General features: G+C 41.9%; 1 protein-coding gene across 3 annotated transcripts; it reads right to left on the reverse strand.

The window, feature by feature from the left end:
- Positions 1 to 178: 178 nt before the first annotated feature.
- On the reverse strand, positions 179 to 27,848 carry DPYSL4 (dihydropyrimidinase like 4). Of its 3 annotated transcripts, XM_073353980.1 has the most exons (15): positions 27,252 to 27,848; positions 21,145 to 21,233; positions 20,134 to 20,318; positions 19,001 to 19,165; positions 17,303 to 17,364; positions 17,123 to 17,203; positions 13,752 to 13,820; positions 13,512 to 13,632; positions 12,369 to 12,525; positions 11,099 to 11,240; positions 9,585 to 9,755; positions 7,624 to 7,803; positions 3,724 to 3,895; positions 2,469 to 2,504; positions 1,354 to 1,442 (listed from the first exon to the last, which is right to left on the reverse strand). In XM_073353980.1, the coding sequence occupies exons 1-14, from the start codon at positions 27,600 to 27,602 to the stop codon at positions 2,479 to 2,481; spliced, it is 1,971 nt and encodes a 656-aa protein (XP_073210081.1). In that variant the 5' UTR covers positions 27,603 to 27,848; the 3' UTR covers positions 1,354 to 1,442; positions 2,469 to 2,478. The 3 variants fall into 3 exon arrangements, with proteins under 3 accessions (XP_073210079.1, XP_073210082.1, XP_073210081.1); XM_073353978.1 differs by lacking the exon at positions 2,469 to 2,504 and having other exon boundaries at positions 179 to 1,442; positions 27,252 to 27,845; XM_073353981.1 differs by lacking the exons at positions 2,469 to 2,504; positions 27,252 to 27,848 and adding an exon at positions 25,368 to 25,806 and having other exon boundaries at positions 179 to 1,442.
- Positions 27,849 to 27,891: the final 43 nt, after the last annotated feature.

Genomic DNA, 27,891 nt, shown 5'->3' on the forward strand with positions numbered 1-27,891 from the left:
TCAGTAAGCACTCAAACTATTTTGGGAATTATGAACAGACTAGTTATAGAGCTCTTGGTAAGCCTTGATATATGAGACCTGATCAAACTCAAAGTATATAAGTGAATTTTATGATTCACTATGGATAAGAGCCCACAGTAGGAGACAGTAGACAAAGATTAATCAAATGGCCTTATAATTTTGGTGATTTCCAACAAACTTTATTGAAAGCAATGAACGAGAAACAAAATAGCGATTTTGTTGACATTACATGCATAGTTTTATGGAATGATACTGCATATAAGATCACCTTTACTGTACATAGCTTTAAATATAATAAACCTGTTGTATTAAGCTTTATAAAAGAGTCCATCAGATGCAACTGGCCTTCAATTTGCCTCCGCTTGTTACTTGGAAAATTGTATAAATAATCTTTAAAAAACGAGTCTAACAAAAAGACTAAAATACACTGGAACTTCCACTGTCGTCTCTGTGTTCCAGAAATACAACTATTAAAAAAACCCAAAAAACTCAATGCATTAGTATGCCTATATCGACACTATGACAACTAACTCCATGAACATTCAGACCACACTTCAAATTTCTTATATTCATGCTGTCACATTGGTACAGAGTGACAATGATTCCCAAGGCATGTTCAAGGCCTGCGCAATGAGATAGTATAAATATATGATTACTGATCATTTCAACCACAATATATATAACTAACTGTATTAAAAACATACAGAGTTGAGTGTTTACCAGTTAAAATTCCTTAGAATACAAAGGGCAGTAGTTGTTATTGGAAAGGAAACGAAGAACCTATTAAACACAAAACATGTCTTCAGCTTTGTCCTGATTACAAGACAGCTAGCAGCACGGCTGAACACATTTTTAAATGAACTTCTTATTGTTTACATGCATGTGTCAAAGATCTGCTGAATATCTATTTGAGAGAGAAACATATTTAAAATACTTGATGGGAGTTCTATTATCTTGGGCATTTTTAGCCTATTTTCCAGTCAGGGAAGGATGGGGGGTAGGCAAACTGACACATGGTTAATTTTATCCTGAGCTTGATGGCAGATCAATTTTATATTTCCATGGTGTCCACTCCACCCAACCCCCTTGCCCTGGCAGTGTACATTATGGCCATATAATTAATTGGTAAGGTTGCTACTTAGAGCTGTACTTCTGTTGCTTACAGCTCATAAAGCAAGGTGTTCTGGGTGAGTGTAAACAAGGCAGTCTTTTAAGATACATTTTCTGTAAATGCGAAACAGATTTGAAAAATGCTGTTCCCCAGATCACCTGCTCCAGTGGAAACCAAGACTGATTGGCAGGGAATACAATACATCACATTTGGAATCATTATGACAAAGATGTAATATTGGAACGTCCACCAGGGGGTGCGATGATTTTTTGAGCAGGGCGTCTTGCAATATGGTCATCTGTTTGAGATCCTAGAAGAGAAGACATAGAAATTGAAGGGCTACAAACAAGTGACGACCCCATTGATTTAAATACAGGAATTATTAAATGAAATGTTTTTGTTCATAACAATATACGGTATATGTACATGAGTAATCAATAGCAATTTATTTGTCCTTAATGCATATTGATTTGGAACTGAACAATAAAATTCAAACAAAAATAAATACCTACACTTTTTACACTTTGGGACAACTTTATAAATAAGGTATGCAGCAGTGACATAACCAATGAACTGTAGGATCTGTAGAATCTTGTAATTTGTAGTTAAAATGCTTTTGAATTTTACCAACCCTCCTAATCAGCACTGAAGCTACAAACTATACTGATAATTTGAAGATTAAATAACATTATTATGTTTTCACACTCAGATTGAGATCTAACCAAAGCATATTTCAAGCTTAGTAGTGGGGAAACTAAACATGCCAGGATCCATAATGAGACTAAATTAAAAGGGTTAATTATAGGAAATGCTGTCAAATACAATGAAAGCGTGTATTATGATTGGAAGGAACTGGAAAATTCTAACTGGTTTCCTGGAAAGATCCTTTGCATACTGATTCTAGAAATTCTTTGTAATGGTTTGTTTCTCCATGAATAAATAGTTTCCAGATAATAACATTTTGGGACTTCATTTCATGTAAAGCTGTCTAGGATCCATGTGATCTCAGTCAATTAAGTGCAGAGTTTTATCCGTCACTGTATAATGTGGCATTTGCTTTCAAAATTCTTCTGAGCTATGGCACACATGTTCATGCACCAAATACAGTGTGACACTAAGTTGAGCAGCACATGCATGATGTTCATATATGCCAAATAACTTAAGAAAGTGCGTGTGGTACTCCCACGATTCAAATAAAACTCAAAATTGCATCACTGTGGATAAAATAGCGGAAACGATCTTTCACAGTATGATTTTTTGTATGTAGAAGTCAAATTTCAACTTTATTTACACCAGGATATATATCAAAATGAACATGAAATAAATTTAAACCTACCATTGTACAACTAGATACGCAGTACTCTTCCCTTTCCTAATGAAAGGGAAAAAAAGGGATGGCTGTCATGGTTTGCATCTTCAATTCAGGAAACTCACAAGCAGTAAATCTTCTATGTGAGTGTATTATGCCTTTATAGAGATGTGACAGTCTCCCAGCCATTGGCTGAAGTACTGCTGCTCTGAGCATTCATTATAAGATCTGGGTGACCATTCCTCCTTATATCAACTTCCCCTACTAGCTACTAGTTTAGTTGTGATTCTCCCTTTTTTAAATAAAATCTTGAGAGACTATCTTTTCATCTAGCCAATGACCTCCCCTAAAACAAGCTACTGTACATGAACATTTGTCATCTTGCCTCCACTCTAGCCACAGTGCTGAATTTGTCAATTGCTATATATGTGTTTAGTACTTTTCTCTTCTGTAACTATGATTCCTTCTCACTCTCTCCTTCCCCATCTGTCCTGACCTTTGTGCTTTAACCATATAATACTACTTGATGCCTTTTCTTTGTTTGTTTGCATCTCAGCCATCTTCCTTTCCTACATATCCAACCACTTCTTTTATGGAATCGGAAAAGGACACAACTCAGGCTGAATTCCTGGCCCCAGTGAAGTTAATAGGAATTTTGCCATCAATTTCAATGGGGCCAAGATTTCAACCTCTGTTGAAACCTCATCAGATTGATGCCTGTCCTTGGCTCCTTTATCTTCCCTGTTTCATATCCATTGGTCACCTCATTTTTAAATTCAAACTTGACATGCATCCTCTCTGGTATCTTGTGACCTTCATACTTTAATGTATTTGCATGGATAGCTTTCAACCATCTGGAAGAATTTTGTGTTGCTTTTGTATGTAAGATACGATAGCTCTGCAAATTGTACTGTAGCAGGAAAAGTGATTTCTCAAAAGCAGCAAGGCAATCATCACATAAACTTAGTTATTAATACAATTTGTCTTTTACATTAGCAGAAATTACTTATGCAATTCTAGACCTCAATCTTTTCCTTCTACTTGAGTAAATAACATAAGCTCTGACCCTGCCATTGAGCTCAATTTGAATGGACCCCCAGCATCCATTTGGAGTTGCCTTAACTTCAGCAGGGTTCCTCATGGGTGCACAGGTCTGCCTGCAGGGAGCTCACTGCAAGACTGGGGTATGGTTTGTAAACAATATTTGCACTTCTCAGTCAGTCTAAGCTACCCATGTTCATCTCTACCTGCAAATGCTACTGTACCCACTGAGCAAACTTACCAGACAAGCTGAACCCTGACTGATGCAGATTACGGACAGGAAGAGTTGGTATTTTGCCTGAACAGGGAGCTATCCTTGAAGTAGGAGTGGGGGCTACAGCTTTAGCAGTCACTATGACATCATGAACTGGCCCATCATAAAGCCCCCTGGGAACACCATGAATTTCAGCAAGCTGTAGTGAGATAGAGGATAAATATGTGAGTTGATTCTGAATGAAATGATGAGAAGCTTCAAGCTGAAATCTGTTCCCTTACTGATTTTTCTTCTCTCCGTCATACATATCCTGATTTATTATTGTAGGGTTGCACTTAGGTTATTTGTTTGAGAAGAAAGAACATTAAACATTTGCTCTGGAAAATTATTTTACAAGGAGTTACACAAATTTTGGCCAGCATAAAAAGAAAATGGCAGGTCAGTTTTGGGCTCCATCATCCTTGTCAGTCTCCCATACAAAGGTCCCTTTCCATTAAATTGGCCACCTGGTGATGATATGGTATCCTGGCTCCCCCAAAGTATAATACAGGGAGATGAAATAGGAAGTGTTTGCTGTCAGGGTGTCTTAGACACAGTGAGCATGGTACACTAAGGCCGTTACGCTGCTCTCAACTTAAATTACAACAACACCCAGTTTCAGGCCACTTTACACTGCTAGAACTGTGTAAAGGGGCCTTAGGGAAAATAAATCAAGCCCAATGTGTCAGAATCGAGCCCAGTGTGTCTTCAGGGTTCTATCATTAATTTTATTACTATTCATCCTGTTAATGTCTTTATTTTTACTGCACCTCAGTGAATGCTGAGCACTGCACACTACCACAGAAAGTTATTGGCCCTTCCCTGAACAGCTTGCAATCCAGTTGATTCTTCAAACCAGTATTCTTCACCTCCTAACACTGAGATCAATATTTTCCTCTCCAGGGCTAGACTGGAACTTTGCAGTGGACATGAGGAAGGAGCAGTGCATAATTTTGGCTTATTGGCAAAAGACTTACTGTATTTTTATTTTTTGTTACAGAGAACACACAAAAATGGCATTTTTCCACCTCACATTCCATTCTATTTTCCCTTTGGTATGTTGTGAGTTCTGATGTGACACAACTCAACCGAACTTGACAGGGCATGATTAAAATGTCCTATTGCATCAGGTGCTACTTTAAACCATCCATCTTCTTGACTGGTAAAAAGATCTGAAGTTAGTGCAGAGAAATAGCTACAATAGGAGTACTCCATTCACATTATAACCTGCAGATAGCCATTTCTCATCCCAAGCCACACAATGTACCAGTCATTTTATGATAAAAAACTAGAACAGAGCATTTAGAAAATAGAAAAAGGGTTGGGTTTGAGCATAATGAAGTCAGGACAGATATAAATTGTAAAGAATAACTATTCTGCATTTTCAAATAGCATTTCACTTTCATTGCTAACCTGTCATGCCATCTGATCTTCATCTCTGTAACACTGAAAACTGTGTAAAGTTGATATCCAATGCAATATTTTCCAACACCATTTTGGACCCTTTTCTCTCTCCAAAAAGCCATTGCTAGACAAGGGACCAAAAAACGTAATGCAGACAACCAGACTAACTGCCCATAATATCAAATGTGACTGCCCACATGAATTAACTTCACAAGCAATCAGCGACCACCTGATCTGATGCTTAACTCAGAGTCTAGGAACCTCCAGCTTCATGTGAGCAAAAGTTTATATTTAGCAAAGTGCCTTTCTTGGATGATGAAAAATGACACAATGTTTTTACTTTCAAACATAACATAGATGGAGTTTGATTGGTAGCAAATAGCCTGGAGGCCTTTTGTCACATCGAGTGGGATCAACCAGACTTAGCAATCACTTATCTGCCAGTTAAGAAGGGTGCAAGATATGAGGGGAAAATGCAGGTAGGAGAGCATACAGGAGCAATTCTTCATATTACAGGATAAGTTTCATTTTCATGGCCATACCAGAAACTTAGGAAGGACTGCAGGTGGGTGAGAGAGCAGGTAATATGGTCACTGCACAGATCATTGCTTCCACTCTAGTTTTAAATGACCAGCTTTAAAAGCTAAGGCTAGCTGCCATGAACAGGATTTATAGTTTTTAAAGGGCTCTGTCAGTTTCTTTTACTTGTTCTGGCTTCCACTGTTGTACCTCTATTACAGCAATGAATTCACAGAGAAAAGAAAAGCTACAGTAAATCACATCATGTGGTTATTGCTGTAGTTGCCGACGTGCATTGGTGTATCTGGGAGAAATGAAGTGGTTACTGATACTTGCCCTCCATACATCAAATAATGAAAACATCCACAAAACACATGGAAAAATGGAGCCATGGTGCAACTAAGAGATGATATAAAGAGTCACCAAAGGAAGCTAGTGTAGAACAGAGATCGGCAACCTTTGGCACGTGGCCCATAAGGGAAATCCGCTGGCGGGCCGGGATGGTTTGTTTACCTGCAGCGTCCGCAGATTCAGAGATCGCAGCTCCCACTGGCTGCAGTTCGCCATTCCAGACCAATGGGAGCTGCGGCAAGCGGCGGCCAGCACATCCCTCGGCCCATGCTGCTTCCCGCAGCCCCCATGGCCTGGAACGGCACACCGTGCCCAGTGGGAGCTGTGATCGGCTGAATCTGTGGATGCTGCAGGTAAACAAACCATCCCAGCCCGCCAGCGGATTTCCCTGATGGGCTGCTTGCCAATGGTTGCCGATCCCTGGTGTAGAATAAGTCTTATTGGTCCTATAAAATGAAGGAACTATGGAAAATATTTCTGAGCTCGTTGTATTGGCACCTTATCTATTAACTATTTACTTACATACAGAAATAGATCATTCCTGTGACAGAATTGCCTTATCAGTTCCTATGTTACCCCTTCTTCCAGTTGCCAGCACAGGGGATATGGCAAGCAGGAAGGGAGCAACCCTGCATACTAGCAATCCAGGGCACAAATGGGCAACCTAAAGAGTAAGTCAAATCTAGAGAGGTATTAGGAACTCCCTGTTCCCCTGCAATCCCCATTGACTTTGACATTGTTTAGAATTTTCTCCAGTCTAAACATTCTTGGATGAGCACATACTTGCTACAATAACATGCATGTAACAGATTTAAAGTATTTGTCCAGAACATACTAATGACCAATTTGCACAATTGGAGGCAATAAGCATTTGCCAACAATGGCTGAAAAGACCTGTGAGAAGAACTTAATTAATTTCGTTATGGGATATATCACAAAGTGTGGTTTCCTACATTGGCTATTTGAAATAAAAATATCAGAGACCCACTCAGCCCAGGACAACTCTAATGAGAAATATCTACAATTAAATTGTAAAAATGTTGCCATCATTTCATTATAACGTATCATGTCATTCAGATGAAATACATTATTTTAAAATCTTTTACCTTTCAAATTGAATTTAGAAGGACCATGCAATTAGATACATAATGCATCTTACATCTTTGTACTTTTCCTGTCTACTCTCCTGTAATTAGTAGATTAGTTTACCCTTGAATCTCCTTGAAGACATTCTATTTGTCCAGTACATACCTTATCATCCAATACAACATATTTGATGGAACTGCATATTAAAATTCAATACAGTTTTCTTTTATTTTAAGATGAATGTGAATTAATAAGTGGTATTAGGTGTAAGAATTGTCATTTGAACAGTAACATTGTTTATGCATAAGCCAGGCAATGCACAAGAGCAGTTATTTGATAGTTTTACACGTTTTCAAGGCCTACAAGCAGATAACATTAATTATATTTTTGCTCCTGTAAAGGGCCCCCTTTCCCTTCTCGGTCCTACCAGAAGGCTCTGGGATGCTGCAACACAACACTAATAGCAATATGAAAAAAGGGATAAATCAGAACAGAGATTGTTTTCTTGCAAATAAAAATTCTCCTTACCCTGTTTCTTGCCTTTATTCTTTTATAAACAAAATCAGGGAATGTCTTTCTAGGAACGAAGCGACCAGACCCTTGAATGACAAAGAGGTTTCCATCTTCCAGCACAACTTTTCCTTGACTTATAACCACAGTAGGAGAACCACGGCACTCTGTTCCTTCAAATATATTACATTCCACATTCTGACAAATCCAAACCAGGATATTCAGAGTTAGTTTAGGGCTAAGAACAAAAAAGCCATAAACCCACAGCCTACCCAATTTTTGTAATGCCTTCTTCATGTATAATTAATCATTCCTTAAATAATCCTTTAGATTAGATATGAAAAAATAAGATTCTCTATCAGTTTGGTGAGCTAAAGCAAACTGGAATGGACAATCAAAATTCATGAACATTTAGTACTAGCCTAAACCACACACTATGCCATTTGTGAAGCAAACCAGAGCCCAATTTTAGGTATGAATAAGTTCCAATTGCTTAACCTAGATCCCCAGCAGGCTTCTGCTGAAACTTACCCTGGACTGACGGAATCTTTTGCTATGTTTGTCAGGAAACCGCAAGTTGTCTAGCTGAACTGGTTGAAAAATTCCAGTTATATTTTGTGGGAAATTTGAAAGCATTTCATTTTTCAAAACTTCCCATGGAGTTTTTTTTCTCTTTTTAAAAATATTCTCCCCACCTCCAAATGAAAAATCTTCTTCAGCTTTCAAAAACAATTTTTGATACAAAGGTAATAATTTTTGGTTTCTGAAGAGCAAAGGCAAATTTTTCTTTATTGAAAATCAAACTGAAAAGCAATTTTTAACTGAAACACATCAGTTTCTGTTCAAACAAAAGACAAGAAAATTTCATTTTCTGAAAAATATTTCCTTTTGGTCAAAAAGTCATATTTTGTCAAAAATATTTCAACAAAATAATTTAAATCAGTTCTACCCCCTACATTTTACTAATGTTACATGTAGTTTTATCACTAACCCTTCAAATGGGAGTTCATTTTAGGATACCTATGAACTGGGAAACCCTAGAGAAGGTACAGTTTGAACAGACACTGAGTCTTTCCCCAGTGGAATATTACCAAAGAGAGAGAGACAAGCCTATTTGGGACCAGGGAAGGGGTAGGAAAGCTGGGTTTGGCTCTCCAATAAGACTCATGTTGTTGAAAGATTCCCTTTGGCAAATGGCTTTTGAGAGTGGGGGTAGTTTCTCAGCTGGTGAATCATTTGCAGAGATAAGGGTAAGGAGGCGTTCCTAAGTAGGTGATATTCATCCCCACAAGTTAGCCTAAAGTTCCAGTTGGTGAAGTGGGAATTTACCAGAGAAAGGGCTGAGTAAACACAGAGTAAGGACCCCAGGGTTTGTTCCAGTATGAATGGTCCCTACATAGCTGTCCGAAATGGAATCAATCTTGCTTCCTCTTTTTAGTTTTACATTTGAAAGAGTACAGCCCTTGCATTTATCCAACCCTCAGGGAATATATCAACAATCCCAGTAATTTGCTAACTAAAACAAACTTCTATCTCAATAGTTTAGTTAAATCTTTTAAAGCCCTTTAAAATTCCACATGTTCAGCAATTCAAGGTTGTTCAGTGGAATTCAGGAGAAAGGCTGGGACAGGGAAATGTTCAGGTTAGGGTTGTACATTTTTTTTCTATGCCTATACAGTACATACTAATAGTATCCCATTTACAGCAAAAGAATGGTCATCATGTATTGTTTTACTATTGCACTATTCTAGAGCATTACTCTACATATTTTTGGTGCCATTGCAGTAAATGCCAATAACAAAAGGGATTTATTTCCCTTCTCCCACTGAGATTTAATAAACAATGATACTATTATTTTACCCAAATTCTCTCTGTTTCAATTTCTCTCTGATTAAAGGGAATACATTATTTCACTAATACACCCTGGTTGCAAAATCCTATATAAAAAAAAGAAATTAAATCTCACAAAATGATTTTACCAGATGGTGGGTTTTTGCTGAGACAATTTTTGTAGCCTTGGGATTCCATATAACTAGGTCAGCATCAGAACCTACAGCAATTCGTCCCTTCCTGGGATAAAAATTAAAGATTTTGGCTGCATTTGTACTGGTCACTGCTACAAAATCATTCTCATCCATCTTCCCTGAGGCCTGGAAATCAGAAAGAAAGGAGATTGAGAAAGGAAAACGATTACAGAAAATGAGGTCTTATCAGAAATGAATTTGCAATTTCATCTAGAATTTATGATATTTGTACATAGAGAAGATCGCACAATCGTGGGCCGCGCGTTTAATTCAAAAATTGGCTGTCCCTGCAGGACTAGTAATTAAAAACTGTTAGAATGTTTCATGTTTGAAAACTGATTACAGCTCCCATTTTATAGTCACTATGTAGGTACTCCTATGACAGGAATACTGCTCAACACAACAGACACTGCATCCCACAACACTGAATAATAAGTGTACATGGTGAAGTGAGGCTACAGAGAGGTCTATGGCAACTACTATGTATCATTATCATTCATCTGGCAGCACTTTCATCTATAGGACTCACTTCTCTCAGCAAGTACTGGGCTCACATCCAGAACTTTCTTTAGTTGATACTGAAGTGAGTCAGTCTTCAGATTATATAATTTCTTGTCTTAGATAGAAAATTTTCATGTTTATTGGAACCGGAGTTTCCTAAGTGTTATTGATCCTCAATATGCTACTCGGAGAAGGATACAAGAAACTGGAGGTACCAGAAGAAAGGGCTCAGATAGTATAATGATGGGTGAGGTATAAGAACCTAGACAGAGAGACAGGGCTCCAGTGAAGATGACGATCAATATTTTCAAAGGTGAACATTTTTAGTATAGGCTAAACAATTAGTGCATTGTTATGTCAGCTGTGCTTTTTACAAACCTGAAGAAGAGCTCTGTGTAGCTCGAAAGCTTGTCTTTCCCCAACAGAAGCTGGTCCAATAAAAGATATTACCTCACCCACCTTGTGTCTCTAATAACAAACTACACTCAGGATTCACTGTGGACCTGATCCAAAGCTTATTGAGGTCAACACAGAGACTCGCAAGTTATTTTGAGGGAACTATAATGTTGCAGAAATTACAAATGAATAAATTCCATATATCTTGCCCAGGCCTACTGGAAAAGAATACAAATGGAAACTCCATTTCTTGCCTTTACAAAAATCTTCTGGATAGACTTTTATTTCTGATCACAGTTCAGAATGGGATAGAATATTCTTCTAATAAGAAGCTCTTTCAAGATATTTACATTCAAATGTTATATTTTCTCTCATTAGCAAAGCTTTTTTAAGTAGCAGCCTAGATAATGTCATACAATGAGGAATTTAGCAATGTAAGATGATCATGTACCTCTTTCCTTCCATTAAAGAAAATCTTGCTATTGTCTAAATCCTCATATCTGACAAAAATGCCACTTGCACGCACTTGCATTGATAATTCAGCAAACATTTACACTTATTTAGTTACTTACCACACACTTCTCCCAAATTATTGACATTCTTTCTTCAATGCCATTTGTTCCCTCTGGAATAAGGGTAAAGTTATCCTTTCCTACTGCCTTCTGAGCGGTGGTAAATGTGCAGTGGGCACTGCCTGCAACCTGCAGATCCCCACTGAGTTAAAACAAACCAAAATGCAGTTAATGGACAAAACTGATTGCTCAGATTGTATTGTTCAGTGTAATAATTCAAGGGCCTTTTCTATGCAACTATATACTCTTTCAGAGTGAAATTATCTCCTGTGTAGCGGGTTAAGTGTGACATAAATGGCTCATAGGTCTTGTGCTTAGCCTTCTGTGCAGCAGTGAATTTCATCCTTAGGGTAAAATTTTCAAAGGTGCCTAAGTGATTTAAGTTCTTAAGTCCATTGGATTTAAGCGCCTAGATACTTCTGAAAATGTTACCTTAAATCCCCAGGAACTGCACTCCTTAAATCAACATCCCAGTCTTGATTCTTGATCCATCCTTTTGGCCCTGACAGCCTTTCAAGAAATTATTCTAAAGGACCTTTTATATCAGGTGTATTCCTGGCTATGGCCTGACCCAGGACAAAACTAGATTCTATATACCAGAATCTATTATAACTCAACAAATTTGAGATAGGCTGATAGGGTTGGGAGAAGGAAAGGGGAGAGCTGAGGTGGTTCTCTGGAATGAGACTCTCTGCAGACATCTGCTTATGGAGCCCTGAAACATCCTTCTTGATTTATGTCAAGGCTGTATTTAGATTGAATTATATGCATATTTTATTATCTGTTAGTGGACATTATTCCACAGGGAAAAGATTCATCAAATAAAATCTGTTTGCTTCCCTAGAGTCCAGTCACACCTCTAGAGAGAAGAATTTTGTGAAATCTCAGAGAATGCAAAATAATTCTCATCAGGAGACTAATTAGGGCAGAATATTTACTACTATAGCTGCCCTTCTATAGGTCAATAGTCTCACCCTACACAGTCTTCATGTGTTACTTTGGGAGCTGATTTTTCCATCCCTATTCAGGCTGAATAGTACTTTAGCTGACAAGGAGTGCTGTTGAATGCTTCTATTCAGTGAGCTTTTTGGTGATGACTAGCGAAGACCCTAAGCCAAAACCCCAGATCCAGACAGCATGGAACTATAAGGTGATTGGATCAAAACTCGACTCTGCTCTTTGGGCCCATCTCTGTGGTTGAATAATAATAACCCCAGGGACTGGGTTTTGTTCCGCATGCCACTGTCATTTACTCTCCTTGCCAACTCACCATGATAACAGAGAAGTGAGATAATCAGATGTAGTAGGGTCAGGGCTAACTGGAGGGGATGTAACAAAGGCTGCAGCTTTGGCCCAATTCTTACTCCAGTAGTGTGATCCATCAGTGCCAAGACTCGCTGTAATTGGCTCTCCATACACAACTGTGCCTAAAGAATAATAATGCTAATACATAATCTGAAAATATGTAACATACTCCCGATGGTGTACTCTCTTTTCTCACAGTGTAGACAAATGCTAAGATTAGGAATAAAAGATGGTTTGAGCCAGTTTCTCTGTGTTTCAGTTTTCTGAATTTCTGTCAGCCAATCAGATTGCTACAAAATTGAACAGTATTCCTTGTAAAAGTACAAAGTACCAATCAAAAAACAGCCTTGGCCAAACCCTAGAGTCTATTCAGTCCTATTTTTTGCTGAGAAAGGCCAAAGAAAGCAGAACAAACACTTCAGGACATGGCTCCTTATTTGTAACAGGGAGGGGAAAGTGTTTAAAAATCCCTCTCAATGAGATACCAAAAATTACACAAAAACTGTGGGCAAAATGCACCCTCCTGATGTAACTCCATTTAAATCAGTTGATTTACACCTGGGATAGACACAGTCTTGTATGTTTATGATTGGATATTTCTGTCTCTCACTTCTGTCACTCACGTCCATGCACTGTGGGCCAGATTCCCACCCCAGTTGGTGTAAGTCAACACAGCTCCATTGGCTTCAATGGAGATCCCCAGCTGAGGATCGGTCTGAATTACTACATTCTAGGTATTGTGTTACCTTGTTTCCTTGGAGGAATATTTCTATTGGTTCCCAGTGTGTCAGCAGTTTGAGTTCTCAGTCATTCCCAGTTTCATTTTTTCCATTCAAAGCATGACAAGAGGTTGGAAATGAATTCTTGACATTTTTTTCCAACTCCACCTAATGAGGCTGGGGAGCAAAGTCTTCAGCCAATCTCTTCAACTCTTTTGAGTTCACTTCAGTGCAATTAAACTCCAGTACATTTTGAAAACGGAAGCTAACATCAAGTTTTGTGCTTTTCAGGTGTACTAGAAATTGGCTAATTATGAACTCTTAGCTCCCTTTTATTGCAGACAAGTAAAAAGTTTTAATTAGTGTGTAAATGTGAAGTGGTGTTTTACCTTTTCGTTTTGCTTGAGCTATCACATCTGCAGCACCTTTGCTCATTACTTTTGTGACATACAATGGGCAGTTGGCTTGTTTTGCTATTGTAATTGCACGGTACACTGCCTCTGCTTCAACCTTGGGAAATAAGAACACAACCAGGTGACATCTTACCACATCTCTTTTAGTTGAATGAACATGAGTGGAGACTTCTCTAAAGCTCTAAACATGTCCATTTGAAGAACTTAAGATATTACCTCCTCTGGGTGGCTAAGAACATGCCCTTCTGGCCCAGTAATTCCAAGTTCCAACAGTCTCTTTTGCTCCTAAGTGAATGTAGAAAAATGAGAGAAACAGTAAGTGATGGGAACAATCTAAAATAATGTGGGACTGGAACATCATGTCTAGAAGTACTTGAGGGGCATGGAAATTCCTAAATAATATCCTGGAATACCATTTATATCCATGACAATTAGAGCATTTTAGGAAGATGCTCTAGTCTCTGCTATGACAATAATAAACAAGACATTCTAGTGGGATTGGTCATACTACTCAGCATACTACACTCTAGTGATTTGACAACATATTGGTAGTGTTCACTTGCTCAGAAACAATTAAGCAATATGCAGTGATAACTATGTGCTTTTCCTGGGCTAATCATTCAGGCACTTCAAACTCACTGTGGAACAGGAGGCTGAAGGCTGGGTAGTTCCATCACACAAGGCATTCCTATCCTTTTAGAAGTGCAGATTGAGAGGCTTGTGAAGTCCCATACATATTCCTGGTGGCAATGATTTATGCAGGTCATCCCAAGTGAGCATCGAAAAAGACTTTATACCACACTGCACTGTCCAGCATTCTGTGTATCCCCTCCCACACACATTTTCAGGGGAATGTTATTACCTTTGTTAGTATTATTTTTTCATAGCCTTCAACGTGTGGAGCCAGTTTTCTCTGTTGCCTGATCCAGTGCTTAATTTGTAATTAAAGAGGTGCCAGGGCTCAAGCAATTAGCTGCTGGGACTCAAGTAATTTTTATACTTTCATAACTGATGCAGCAAGCCCAGGTGCCGGGGCTATGAACTGCCAAGCCTAGAGGTGCTGGGGCTTGGCACTGGAAAGCCCTCGCACAAATTAAACACTGGCCTGATCCCATGAGGTACTGAGCACATCCACAGCTGCCCTCAACTACTACAGAAGCCAATAGAGGTAGAGGGAGTTCAGCTCCTTGCTCTTAGCATTAGGCGAAAGCATGGGCCTCAGAGAGAGAGAAAATGATAACTAACACTGGAGAAACATCTCTAGGGCTAAGAACAAATGCTGTGTGTTCCATCAGTAAGCTGGGAATCTCACCATCCACCAATGAAATAGAGCTCCCTTTGCCAGCTCTGCAGAGGCCACTAAAGATAATCTGCCACACTCGGAAAAACTTCAGTGTGCTGCTCACCTCTTCATAGGCTTAGGGGGGCAGATTTGGCCCAGCCACCTCTTTGTCATGATGGGGGGCAACCAGGCCAAATCTGCTGCCAAAAGCAGCTGGCCAGAAATCTTCCACCCTAGGCAGCTGCCTAGTTTACCTATTGGTAAAGCAGCCATGGCAGCTCTGAAAGAGGGCAAGATATACGATCCTAAACCTGTCATTACTGAAGGGCTGACTATTGCCCATCCTGACCCTCAGGCCACTGTAATGTTTGTGAAGAAAACCCCATGTTGCGGGGAGCAGGGGGAAGGTGAAGGAAATGTTTCTTTAACAGGCTGTTCAGGGATAGGAGGGAATGTGGCTGTTTGAAACTGCTCACAGCATGGAATGTTGGAGGCATTCCCAGCAAAGATGGACGGGCAGAGTGCAGGTGCGTGTTAAATGCCATTTTTCCACAACTAATCAAATAGTTATAACCATGTATATTTTACACCTCCCTGTGCCATCTTGGCCCTCTGCATCATATGAGGAGCCACCCAGGAGTATTTCCATTGTTTGCCCTCTCTCAGGGTTTTTGCTGGGGAAGGACAGCTTTAAATTGCAGTTATTGCTAGTAATTGCTAATTATTCCTGTCAACAGACGCTGTTCAGGGGATATGCTGAATCAGCACATTCCTTGGCTGTCCTGGCCACACCCCTTCTTATCTAGCATTGTCCACATTTTGTGCAGTGCTGACTCCTACCCATCATCAGTGGAGGGGTGGATTCTGTAATTTTCTACTGCCCTCTGTGAACAGTCTGCTGCCAAATTTATGGAATTTTTATTTCTGTACCATCCATGTTCCCTTTGCAAATATACTGGAAGTTCACCTCAATGGCTCTAATGTTATCATGCTGCAGCTTAAATAAATACTTTTGAAGATATTGAACTGCTTGGGATCACATTATGTTTAACAGCCAGCTAGGGAGAATGAAAAATCCTAGTGGGGAAAACTGGTTTTAAGTTCAGGCCTGTTTGATACAAAAAGGCTACCTGAAGTGTTGAGAAATGACATTTAATTATAAAGTCCTCTCTTATATAATACTGCCCATTCAGTTACCTGATTCTTATTCGGAATGAATGACAAGTTTACTTCTATTCTGCATTGTATATTCCAAACATTTATTTCACATTTTTCTAGGCTAGACTAGAGACAGGTAGAATGAAAATCAATACAAATTTTGAATGCAAAATACTCCCTTGTTGCTATTTGACCCTACATTTGGAACTATGTGTCCATCTGAAATGTACACTACTGTGAAAGCCTCAAATCTCTTGAATGTTCAGGGCTAGAGCCTCCAATTTTTAAACAAAATGAGAATAAGACATCTCCAAAAGCAGGCACAGTTTAGAGAAGTAAAAATCCCTAAAATCTGCAGACAGCTGTTATAAATGTACATGTGATGATAACCAACTGGACGCAAACAATCAGCATGATGCCTCTGCTTTTAATAAGGACTCCAGATCTCCTTCCAAGCTCTTCTGCCAATATATGATGTCACAACAGGCTTTGCTGCCAGTCCACTCCCTCCAAAGCTCAGGTAATCAGCTTATCCTAAAGGCCAAGTCCTGCCTTGTTGTGTGGGTGGGTGGACTAGGCAGGGAAAAAGATGTAGAGAGCAATTTCCCTCTACCTCCCACAGGCCTTATCAGGGCAGAATACCAACCTAACACTGCAGGGAGCACTGAGGAGAGAGACCAGCTTCTGTACTGGCCACTACACTGCAGACCCAAGAAGGTTTGCTCTACTGGCAAATTTATCGAATTTTTATTTCTGTACCATCCATATTCCCTTCTGCAGATATCCTTGAAGTTCATCTCCAGGACTCTTATGTTTCCTTAACTCAGCCACTGAAGCCAATGAAAGTTTTGCCAATAATTTCAATCAGAGTACGATCTGCGTGATACTGTGACTGGCAGCATGCACTAGTGGAGCATATGCTGATTCTTTTCACAGAAGTAGCCAGGGGCTCCCAACAATGTATGCCTCCTGGCCAGCTTTGTGCCACCTGTTTCTGAGCTGGCAGGATGACTCAAATGCTGGAAGTGTGTCTGGCACTGCTCTGCCCCATACTGCCCGTTGTGCAGCCACTCCATTTCAGGGCAGCATTTTGGCCTAAATTAATATTGTGACTAGTTTTTAATTTAAATGGATACATTTACTATACCTCGTCAATGATGTCTCCATTTTCAGCATGCACTTGGGCAATGGCACCCAGGTCGCGAATAATGCTGAATATTTCATACATCTGTCAGGAAGGAAGGAAAGAATTTTCTAGAGTCAGATAGGTACAGTTTATAAAAAGTGTAGTTGATTACTTTTTTGCATTTCAGTTATTCTGTGTTACCTGGGCGTCAGTGCACTGGAGCTTGTCTTTATAAGCCATGAAAACTAGAAAGGAGTTCACACCTTAAAAAAAATAAATTACATGTATATTTATTGTCACAGCTGAAAACAAATCACTCATGTCTATTAGAGAGGGATGGAAAAGGTGGTGTTCAGATCTAGGTAAGGTTTTTAGACTAGTGTTGAGGATTGAGATTGAATCAAGGCTAGGGTTCAGATTTTGACTAAGGGGGATGAAAACTTGTAGCTGTTCTTATGAGATTTCCAAATGTTGTAGTTCATGAAAGATGTTGTACCGCCATTAGTTTTTAGATGCATTTAAACCAGCACCAATCAACAACCCATTTCTAGTTTTAGATCCAACTGGGAACCAAAACCACACAGGTGAGTTCAGATTCCTGGATCTGAATCTTAACCCTTTTCACAAACAGGTTTGAATTCTAAGCTCTAATGCTGGCTCGTTTCTAGGTGCTGTATTTGAATCATTTTATTCAAGCTAAAAGTACAAATTGAAGCCAAAAGCACCTCATTCAAAACAATTTCCTTTAGTTATAGAATTATGTATACAACACTTACGTATATTACATTGCACAAAATGCATAACTCGTTTCTATCTAATGTGTACTCTGATTCATTTAGTGTTGGGGCCTAGCATGTTAATTTCTATTGTATTGCTTTACACTGTTTTTAACTTATAATCACACTATGAAATTCTCTCCATTTCATTACTATATATGGGTAAGTATGAAAAATGTCTGGTTTCAGCTTCTGCTTCCTTAACTACCACTGAGAATTTTAATGGAAGATTCATTAATAGTCTCTGTGTTAACTGACAAATTCTGTCCCTGAATGTACAACTGCAATTGCCATCGAAGCCAATTAGATTTGTGTAGCGCGTCTGAGCGCAAAACACAGCCCCAAATATGTGACTAATGCGACATATTAGTGAAATGCACTAATCCTGTGGTGGGTGAGTTCTTCAGTAGACAATGTCCACTAGGTAGATATCCACGGGTTCTTATATACAGGAACTACAGGTACAAGTTTTTATGAAGGGACTGTCAGTGCACAAGAAGGAGGACTTGTGGCACCTTAGAGACTAACCAATTTATTTGAGCATGAGCTTTCGTGAGCTACAGCTCATGCTCAAATAAATTGGTTAGTCTCTAAGGTGCCACAAGTACTCCTTTTCTTTTTGCGAATACAGACTAACACGGCTGTTACTCTGAAACCTGTCAGTGCACAAGATATACACTCTACTTTCAGTACTGCAGGCTGGGAATGTGCTGCTTTATTCCACTATATTACAGAGTGGCTGGGGAATGGGGAAGCACCCACTAACTAAACAAGAGGCGAAGAAGGTATGGAGCATGGCTCCAACCCATAATACTCTGAGTAACCCGGTTAACCCCTTGATATCCAGTTTATTACAAAAGTGAAGTAATATTGCACAATTTGGCCCTATGGGTCCAATCCTAAATTCCTTACACAGATAAATCTCCAATATAGTCAGTGGGAGTCTTGACAGTGTAAGGACTTCAGAACTAGGCCCAATAATTTTGTCTTGTACTACCAAAGGAGGTTTCTTGATGTTAGAGGGATGCATATTTCCCTAAAAAGTAGCTGATCTTTTTTCTTGTGTTAACTTTCACTCTTGATGGTAACTAGGTTAGTAGAATACTGGTCTTTTTGTCCTTACCTTTGTCTTTCACTAGAGCTTCCAGTTCCTCTTTTATGCTCTCATGCCAGCGTGTGATGTCAATATGCAGTGAATAATCACAACAGGCTTTGCTATCAGCACACTCTCTCCATTGGTCATATGCAGCAAGCAGATTCATTCCAGAGTCAGGGAATACATGGTCAACTGAAGAAATATTGCAGAGTGTCAGCAGCCTTTATATGATGGGATAACACAGGGACATTATTATAATGCCCATAAATATGCATTTGTCTAACAGTTTTCTATGGTAGGAAGGAGAAATTTTAATGCAAATTATTCGATAATTAAAAATGAGGAATATGAAAGCTTCCAAACTGTGTTTAACTCCATTAAGACTGAGACAAAAATCAGCAAAACAAGTCAATTCCAAGTTGTGGCTAACAGTACAACCTGGATTCATCTCCTTGTGTCTAGATAATATGGTGATGTGAGACAGGTGTGTGCAATCATATACATGCCAGGGGCCAAATTCTGCTCTTAGATATCTGTGCACAGCTTCCTTTGACTTTAGCAATGGCAGTCATGCATAGGTACTGTATTTCCCACTACACCTACCTACACTCCTCAGTATTAACCTGTGAGACCATTTATAGTTCAGTTCTGTGCCTCCAGTGAGTAAACACTGGACTGAACTGTGTGGTGGTTTTGTAAGGTCTACTTGGGATCAGATTGAGTAATCAAAATAATTTTTACTTTGAACCTCAAAAGTATTTGCTCTCACAATCCCAGAGCTGGAAACTAGTGCAATATTTGATTTCGTAACCAAGTCACTTTTCTTTCTCCACCTACAAAAAGCAAGGTATATAAATATGAATTTTCTGTGACCATCTATTTAAAAAGGCCCAAATAAAAAGGTGCCCTGTATAGCTTACAATGATAAAGGGGAAGTGGCCTCATAATAAGTAGAATCTTTATATTTTAAAAAGGAACATATAACAAAAGCAGAGTTTATTAAAGGGAACTTAATACTTAGTACAATTGTAACTAACCTGGTCAGACCTAAAGTCTCACTCCTGTGTTAACTGACACTGAGCAATCTTCTCGATGGTGGGACACCTCATTTGCTTTTTGAAAGATGTACTTCTTAGAGTCATTGCAATGATGCTACTTACGTATCATGGTGGTTCCTCCTGCTAGGGCTGCTTTTGTGCCTTGATAGAAGTCATCAGCAGAGGTCATTCCCATCACAGGCATTTGTAGTCTAGTGTGGACATCTATTCCTCCTGGCATAACTAACTGGCCATAGGCATCAACAGTTTTGATGCCACCAGGAACTATCAGGTTTTCTCCAATTTGCCTAAAAACAGTATTAAGAAGTTCTACTAGCCGCAAATAACATTTAGACAAAAATGTATTAACTTCCTGTTGTTAAAAGTGAGTATGTGTGTGTGCTCATGTTTCTGTAAGCTTTCCCACACTGTGCTGCCAATGCACATCAGTTATGCTCTCTTTTGAGAAATGGGGGATAGTTGGTGTCTTCAGAACTCTAAGGGAGCTCTAAGTTTCTCCCATATTCTCCTGACTTAGATGCATATTCTCTTGTGAGGCCTCATATCACAGTCACCATCCTTTTGGAAACAGAAGTTTGGATGAAATTTCATTCAGACCCATAGCTGTTGCTTTTGAGAATTGTGAGCCAGTCTCTCATCTCCACTAGCAAAGCACTGCCTCCAAAACTTTCTTAACTCTAGGATGGGATTGATCAGATCTGTCTCTCCTGGATGGCAGTGCAGAGCACCAATACCAGCCCCACAGGCCAGCCCATTTCAGGGCATCAAATGTGACCCACAGCTCTCTTCATTCATGTAGTCCTAGACCACTCCCCAACTAGTACTAACAGTGACCGCAAATTTGATAGTAGCTACTAAAGAAGTAAGATCATTAAGAACTAAGATCATTTTACTTGTTGCCTTCAAGAACACAGCTAGAACTCAAGAAAGGAAGTATTCCTTTCAGCTTTTTCTTCCAATGCCCTATGAACTATTGATTTTTTTCCAAAAGAATATTTTGAACATATTTCTGAGAAAATTAAAGGGGTCTCTGGAAATGATTATTCATATTAAATTGCACCAACAATGTTAAGTATGTAAATTGTAATACAAAATATTTCTTAAGTAACTTACTTTATCAAACTGTCTTCCACATAGATATCAGCATAAAATGATTGATCATCATTTACGATCTTTCCTCCTTTGATTAGAAGCCGGTCACTCTAATAAAAAAAAATATGTTTTCCAAGATTATTTTATTTAGAAGTTGTTTTACTCATTACAGGCCTTCATGCATAATAATCTATAATTGCCTGCTGCACTTAAAGTCTGAGACAAAATATTTTGCACGTCTATTAGTCCAATTTAGTTTAAAAAATGCACCCAAACTATTTCATATCAAAGCCTGACTGTATTCCACATATAAAAAGTATAAGAATTATTTAAAACTAAAATGACATATATTTTACATACAAATAAAACATGTTTTAACATCTTCAAATCAACCAGAAAGGGGATTTAATCTATATTTTCCACAGCACAAGCCTAGAGAACTGTATGCTGCACAGAAGATGTAAGGAGTGATTTTAAAAAAAAATATTAAGGCAAAGTTACAATAAAACATTCACATACTACAGTGCAAGTTACATATTACTCATTTTTTCATTAATTGCACATCCACAGCTTTGAGTAGCTCTGCAAAACATTTTTTGCTCCACCCTCCAATATAAATAACTCCTGCCCAACATGATCACACTAATAAGCACAAGGCCATCCTGCTGGTTTTGGAGAGGGGTGATGTGATGACCCTTTTGGTAAACGTACACTTAACTGACTCATATTATATAAGAGACAAAGGGTCACTACCAGCCTCCTTCTGCAGATGTGGAGACCAGTTATTTATGCTGCAGTCTGTGCATATGTGCCAACATTTTAAAAAGTGTTTGTAAGGGACAGTTGTGCACCGAAGCCACGGATGTGAGGTTGCTTGCTTGGCCTCCCCCAAATGCTGTTACTGGCAGATTTTCTGTGCATTCGAGTGAATTTTAGCACTTGTATAAGTGAATTGAAAACAGCAATTCAATAAGTTATCATAACCTCTTTCTGAGGAAGGTAACTATTACTCTCCCTATTTCACTGATGGGGAAACTGAAGCAGAAAGTTTAAGTAGCTGACTGAGGCCACAGATGAAGTCAGTGTCAGAACTGAGATTGGAATGCAAGTGTTACTTGCTCTCAGTGCTGTGATAGCCCACTAGACCATGCTGATTCTCATGATATTAAGGTGCCTCATTGTGGCCAGTGGCCACTTTGGCTGCTAAGTTGAGGAGCCATTGTATTTGCAGACAGCTGGCTGGGAGGCAGCTTGCAGCAGGCCCAGCAATATTAGGGGTATCCAAAGTGGTACTGCCCTTGTACACATGGCAACTGGTCTGAGGTTCTCACAGAAATTGAGGAATCAACGGGCATGAGTGTCACAGATCTGAAAGGTCAGCTTTAGGGGAGCTGATGGAGTGGCTGTGATCTTTTGGGAAATCAATGAGAAATGTTCAACTCTAGCAATTGATTTGTATCAGTTTACATTTTCTAGGTTCTCTTTGCAAGGAAAAGGACTAGGCACCCACTGTTACATAAGAAAGTGGAGATTAACAGTAACATTTCCAGGTTCTCAAAATCAGATTTTCCTGCAGCCCCAGGCTTCACAGATCCCAAAGGATTCTGACATTAGTCAAAGGATTCTTCACTAATCGCTCTCATTTTCCACACTGGGCATTTTAGATGCAGAAGAAAATGTAGGATCAGGCTCATATTTTTAAATGTGAAATGGGAGCATAGTTTATTACAGTTTTTCCTCCAACTGTGACCCCTACAGTGACTCTAAAGAATTTACTCCCAGGGCTACAATGGCCACTGCTAAGGGTTCTGATGCACATTTAAAAATAATTGCTGGATGTAACAACATGTGACAATACAGTCTAGGAGAGTGGATTACAGGACCAGAGAAATGTGCAATTATAAAATTAATCACAGAACACCACTTCTGGGCCTTGATTTTTCAGTCTGGGTCAAAGGGGTATGAATAAAGCTACTAAACAATTTTGCTGTGTTTATGAAAACTCCAAAACATATTTCATTTATATTCCACAGCCCTTAGTCTATTTTTCTTGCTTCCCAGCCAAAAAGAGCCACCACATCACTGACCCAGGGGAGCTCTATTGGCCTCCTCCACTATGCAAATATACAGGCCAGTCCCTGCTCTGAAAGCACACCCACTCTGTAACAACCACAAAATGCCAGATGTTCTTACCAGGCTTTTACTGAACTCTCTGAGTCCCTTACAACCTGTCACATACGCAGGCTGATTCTCTCTGGCTTACTCAATGTCACTTACTCATTGAACACTTTTAAAGGGGACTCAGTGCTATTTCTCTCTCCCCTTGTGCGGCTCCATTTTAGAGCCCACCAGCCAAGAAGAAGAAGAAAACATGCTGCCCAAAGGTTTCTCCCCTCCTCCACAAAAGTCCTGGCAATCAGGGTAAGGAGGCTCCTGTTACAACAGTGATAGGGACCTGAGGGGTGGTGTGGCACATTCCTCCACAACACAATGGTGATGAGAGATGGAGGATGGAGTGAGGCCCACTGCAGTGAATGAGCTACAGTATTCTCGCTTTTTAGTACTTTGGGTTTACAGGATGGACCAGAGGATATGGGTTTATGAACCAGGAGTAAGAAGACTATGGGGATCAGGGCTGATGGGGAAAGAAGACAGTAAACATTAAGTCCTGATTAAATATAGAAAATCATACTTTTAAAATTTTATTTCTGTTAATTTCCAAATATAATGTGGCGGTCCTGCAGAATAGACCCTTCAGATTCAAAGATATGTATGTTTGCCTTTCTTTTAAAAGCAATATTTGTAGTCTCTTAGGTAACATGGCTGCCCTGGTGTGTGAAAGATAATAAGTAGGTGCACACAAGATCCGAAAAGCAGATGCCTATTGTTGTACAAGGGCCTCTTCCTGACAATATAATGCTGCAGAAACCTCTCTGAGTTCAAGTCAGGTTATGTTCAACAAAGGACCACGCTAATTCTCCAAAAGGCTTTCATAGGACGCTTGTAGTAACAAAGGCCTAAGACCAACCCCAAGAATACTCTTTCAACTTCCTCCTGTTTTGCTCTACCAGGTCTGATTTCATTTCAGAACTAAAACGCACATCCCATCTTGCTTAAGGAATAATGTATCTATAAATGATGTTTTAGAACTATATTTCAAAAATACTAATTATTATTAATAATTATTCTTTTCCAATCTCCCTAAAATGTTGCAGAACTAGGCAAAAATATGGCCCTGCAACCTAAATTGAGGGAATAAATACATGAAATTCGAATAGACACTTTATCTTAGGCACATAAGCAAGTCCAAAGTTATCAAAGTCCATGCTTAGTCACTCATGTTATTTTTTTATTTTCTGAACTGGTAGGCTGGGAGAAAAGATGTTGCTCTCTAAGGACAAGGCAATATAAGCACATTCAAACTGCTGTGTCCTTCGGCCCCATCAACCCTTTATGAGAAATTAGGGCCTGAAAGGGAATGAGCTAGGAAACAAGGGAGCGCCAGCTTCTTAGCAGAAATAAAGCAGATTCAATGGCCTGAATGATTTGCAAAGCTGCTGATCAACATACATTCTCCTCTTCCTCCCGGAGTCGGGAAAAGCCCCTACTCTCAGGCGTCTCTGGGACTTGGTAGGTATCTGCAACCTCACCGTGCGCATTGTTTTCCTAACGTGTTTGCTGACCGTCCGAGCTCCCTGCCAGGGACCTTTTTACTGGGGCATGATTGTCTCCGCTGAGATTTGGGGAATGCAGCAGAGAAATATTTGATATGGCCAGGCCAGCCCTCCTCCCCGCGCCGCCCAGACACGGAGCCTGGATTACAGGGCGGGCAGCGCAGCCATGGCAGAGACGCAATCACAGCACTCGCTGGGGAGCTGCTCCGCCAGCATCTCCTGCCGTCCCCAATCTTAAAACGAGCATGAAATAACCCCACCGCCCATATTTCCGAGTCCGTGTCTCCTTCCCCGCGCTGCCCGGCTACCGCACGTTTGTCCTTTACGGCCCCTGTCCCCTGAGCGCTGCCAGGGTGCTGGATCGGTTATTGTGGCCCCATCACCCTCCCGCCTCCTGCCCTGCAGCAAACCCAGCAGCTCCCGGCCGACAGCTGCCCGCTGCGCCCGGGCTGCTGCGAATAAAAAGGCCGACCGGAGGTTCGGCACAGAGAAATGCCCTTCTAAAAGGAAAGGGGAGCAGCCCCAGCCGCCACCCCGCCAGGCCCCGGGCTGCCTGGGCCTCCCTCTCACCGTGATCCGGGGGATGTTCTTCTTGCCTTGGTACGACATCTTCCCGCAGCTGCCGCTCCTTTCCGAGCGAGCGCAAGGGGCAGGAACCCACCCTCAGCAGGTGCGCTGCGGGGTCTGGGGAGGGGCGGGGGGTCCCTGCTGGCTCTGGGGCCGGCTCTCCTCGGCGGAGTGGCCGGAGCGGGCGGCTTTTTGTGGCGTCTGTGTTTGTTCCTCCCTGGCTGCCTGTTGTTCTTTGGAGAGCTCGGTGGCTCCCCCTGCTCTGGCAGTCCCGCAGCCTCGCTTCGCAGCTGCCTGATTAGCATTCCAGGCTCATGCTTCCCCGACAGCAGCCGCCAGAGAGGCAGCCATGCAGACAGCCCGCCGGGGCCTTTCCCCAGGCACCAGCCACGTCCCCGCTCTCCTGGCACCGCGAACAAAAGCCGGCTTTCCCCACCCCGCCACCAGCCCGCCTGCCAAGGAAGAGCAGGCCCGCCAAGGCCAGCAATGGCTGGGCTGTCTGTGCGGGGCCCCCAGGAGCCAGGGAGGGAGGGTGTCAGACAGAGCCTTGCCAGTGGCTCATTGTTTCCATCCCGCAGCTCCATATATTTCTGTGAATCTTTGGTCAGGAAAGTTTGTTCTTAAGTCTGAAGATTTATGCTCTGCAGATTTCTAAAGCGCTTGATTTCATTTATGCCCCTGGCATCTGGCTAGGACTGTACCCACGGAGTGTGTGTGTGCGTGTGGGGGGGCCCACCGGGTAAGCCAAGTTTAGTCTTTACAGTTATTTACTACAAATCACTTGTCAGCACAAATAGGCCTTTCTTTCCTCTTCAAAGCCACCTTCCAGCAATTCCCATCGGAGTCATAGGGAGTCGGGGCTTGTCTGCATCAGCACCCTGAGCTTCTACCCTGTTAGGGGCCTGATCGAGGGCTTCACCGTGCTGCCATTAAAGCACTCAAGCTCGGCCATCAACTCCTTTCCAGACTCTTAGGGCGTCTTTCCCAGTGCTCCCATTGACTAGTGAAACTGGCTTGGTCTCCAATGCAGCAGAGACATGGACCCCTTGGCTTGGAAAGCCTCCTGGCCTTTGGACAACAGGGGATGGGGCACTCCATAAATTGCCCTGTTCTGTCTACTCCCTCTGAAGCATCTGGCATGGCCACTACTGGAGTTAGGATACAGGGCTAGATGGACCCTTGGTAGGACCCAGTATGAGTATGACCAGACTGATGTTCTCCTGACTGGGCAGCAGGCAAATGACTCATTTGGTCTCTCTCTCTCTCTCTCTGTATAAAGCCCGGTGTGTACCCCTGCATGCCCCACATGTAGCAGTTCAGCTCTGGGCTGGTTTTCTGGGCCAAGGGGCCATGGATGGGAATACATTTGGCCTGCACTTAAAAGTCAGAGTCAAATTGCTCGCCTGACAAACCCACTAATCCTTTTGTAATGAGAACAAATAATCAGGCTGCACCTGGCACCCGGTCCTCTGCGGAGGCTGCTATTGATTCAGGGAAATGAAATGGAGCAGCCCAGCAGACCCCAGAGCCACCCGAGCCTGGCATGGCCTCGGAAAGGCAGCTGCCTTTGCCTGGATCCCCGTTTCCAGCAACATCCCCGACCAGGCTGGGCAGCGGCTTAGAGCTGGGACGTCCCAACCGGCAGCTGGTACCGGCCAGTAGGGCAGCGGGGTCTGCCCTGCCCACGCCGACGCCCCTGGTAACGCTCCCATTGACGTTGGGGCCCACACTGTGCCCCCCACAGACACCCCCCTTGGCTGAATTGCTGGCGCCGCGGGGTAACGCTGACGATAAAGTTTTCCGAAGGAAAGTGCTGGTTCCCCGTGCAACGTGCGCGCTGCGCGGGCCGCTGCCTCCGCCCGCAGGGCGCCGCCGCTTCCCCGTTACCTGAGCGTGGCCGTCGGGCGCGTCTCCTGCGGCCCCAGCAGCGGGCGGGGGAGGCTCCGCTCCGGCTGGGGTGAGGGCGGGGGCGCTGCGGCTCCCCAGCGCCTCGCCGCCGGCCTCGCTCTGCCCTTGGGAGTCGCCGGGGAGCTGGCGGAGCGCCCCTCGCTCCGGCGTCTGGCCGCCTCTCCCGCCGCCGCTCAGCGCGTCCAAGTCCAGCGTTTTGTTTTCAAAGGCTCCTTCCACGCTGCAGAACATGCCCCCGAATTTCTGCCGGGGCTTGGGGCTGCCCGAGCCCAGGGCCGCGAAGTACGCGGGCAGGTCGGGCTCCCTCCGCTCCTGTCTCTGCTCTGCCATGGCTGCGGGCGAAGGAGCCCGCCTGGGACGGCCGGGGACTGGGCAGTGGAGCGGTGCCCGCGGGAGGAATGGCAGGGAGAGCGGGGCTCAGCCTGGTCCCCTCGGCTCCAGCGTGTGGAACCCTGGCCAGGTGACGCCTTTGGGCTCTCCTCTGAGCCCGGCTGACGAGGAGCTGTCCAAGGCGGTGGTGCTGAACGTTCACGAGGAGGACATCCCAGGGAGAGCCCACCTAGGACTTTCATCTGCTAGGGAAAGAGCGCTAGAAAGCACCTTTGTGGCAACTTGCTGT

The sequence above is a fragment of the Lepidochelys kempii genome, chromosome 7 (assembly GCF_965140265.1).
Source record: "Lepidochelys kempii isolate rLepKem1 chromosome 7, rLepKem1.hap2, whole genome shotgun sequence".
NCBI lineage: Eukaryota > Metazoa > Chordata > Testudines > Cheloniidae > Lepidochelys > Lepidochelys kempii.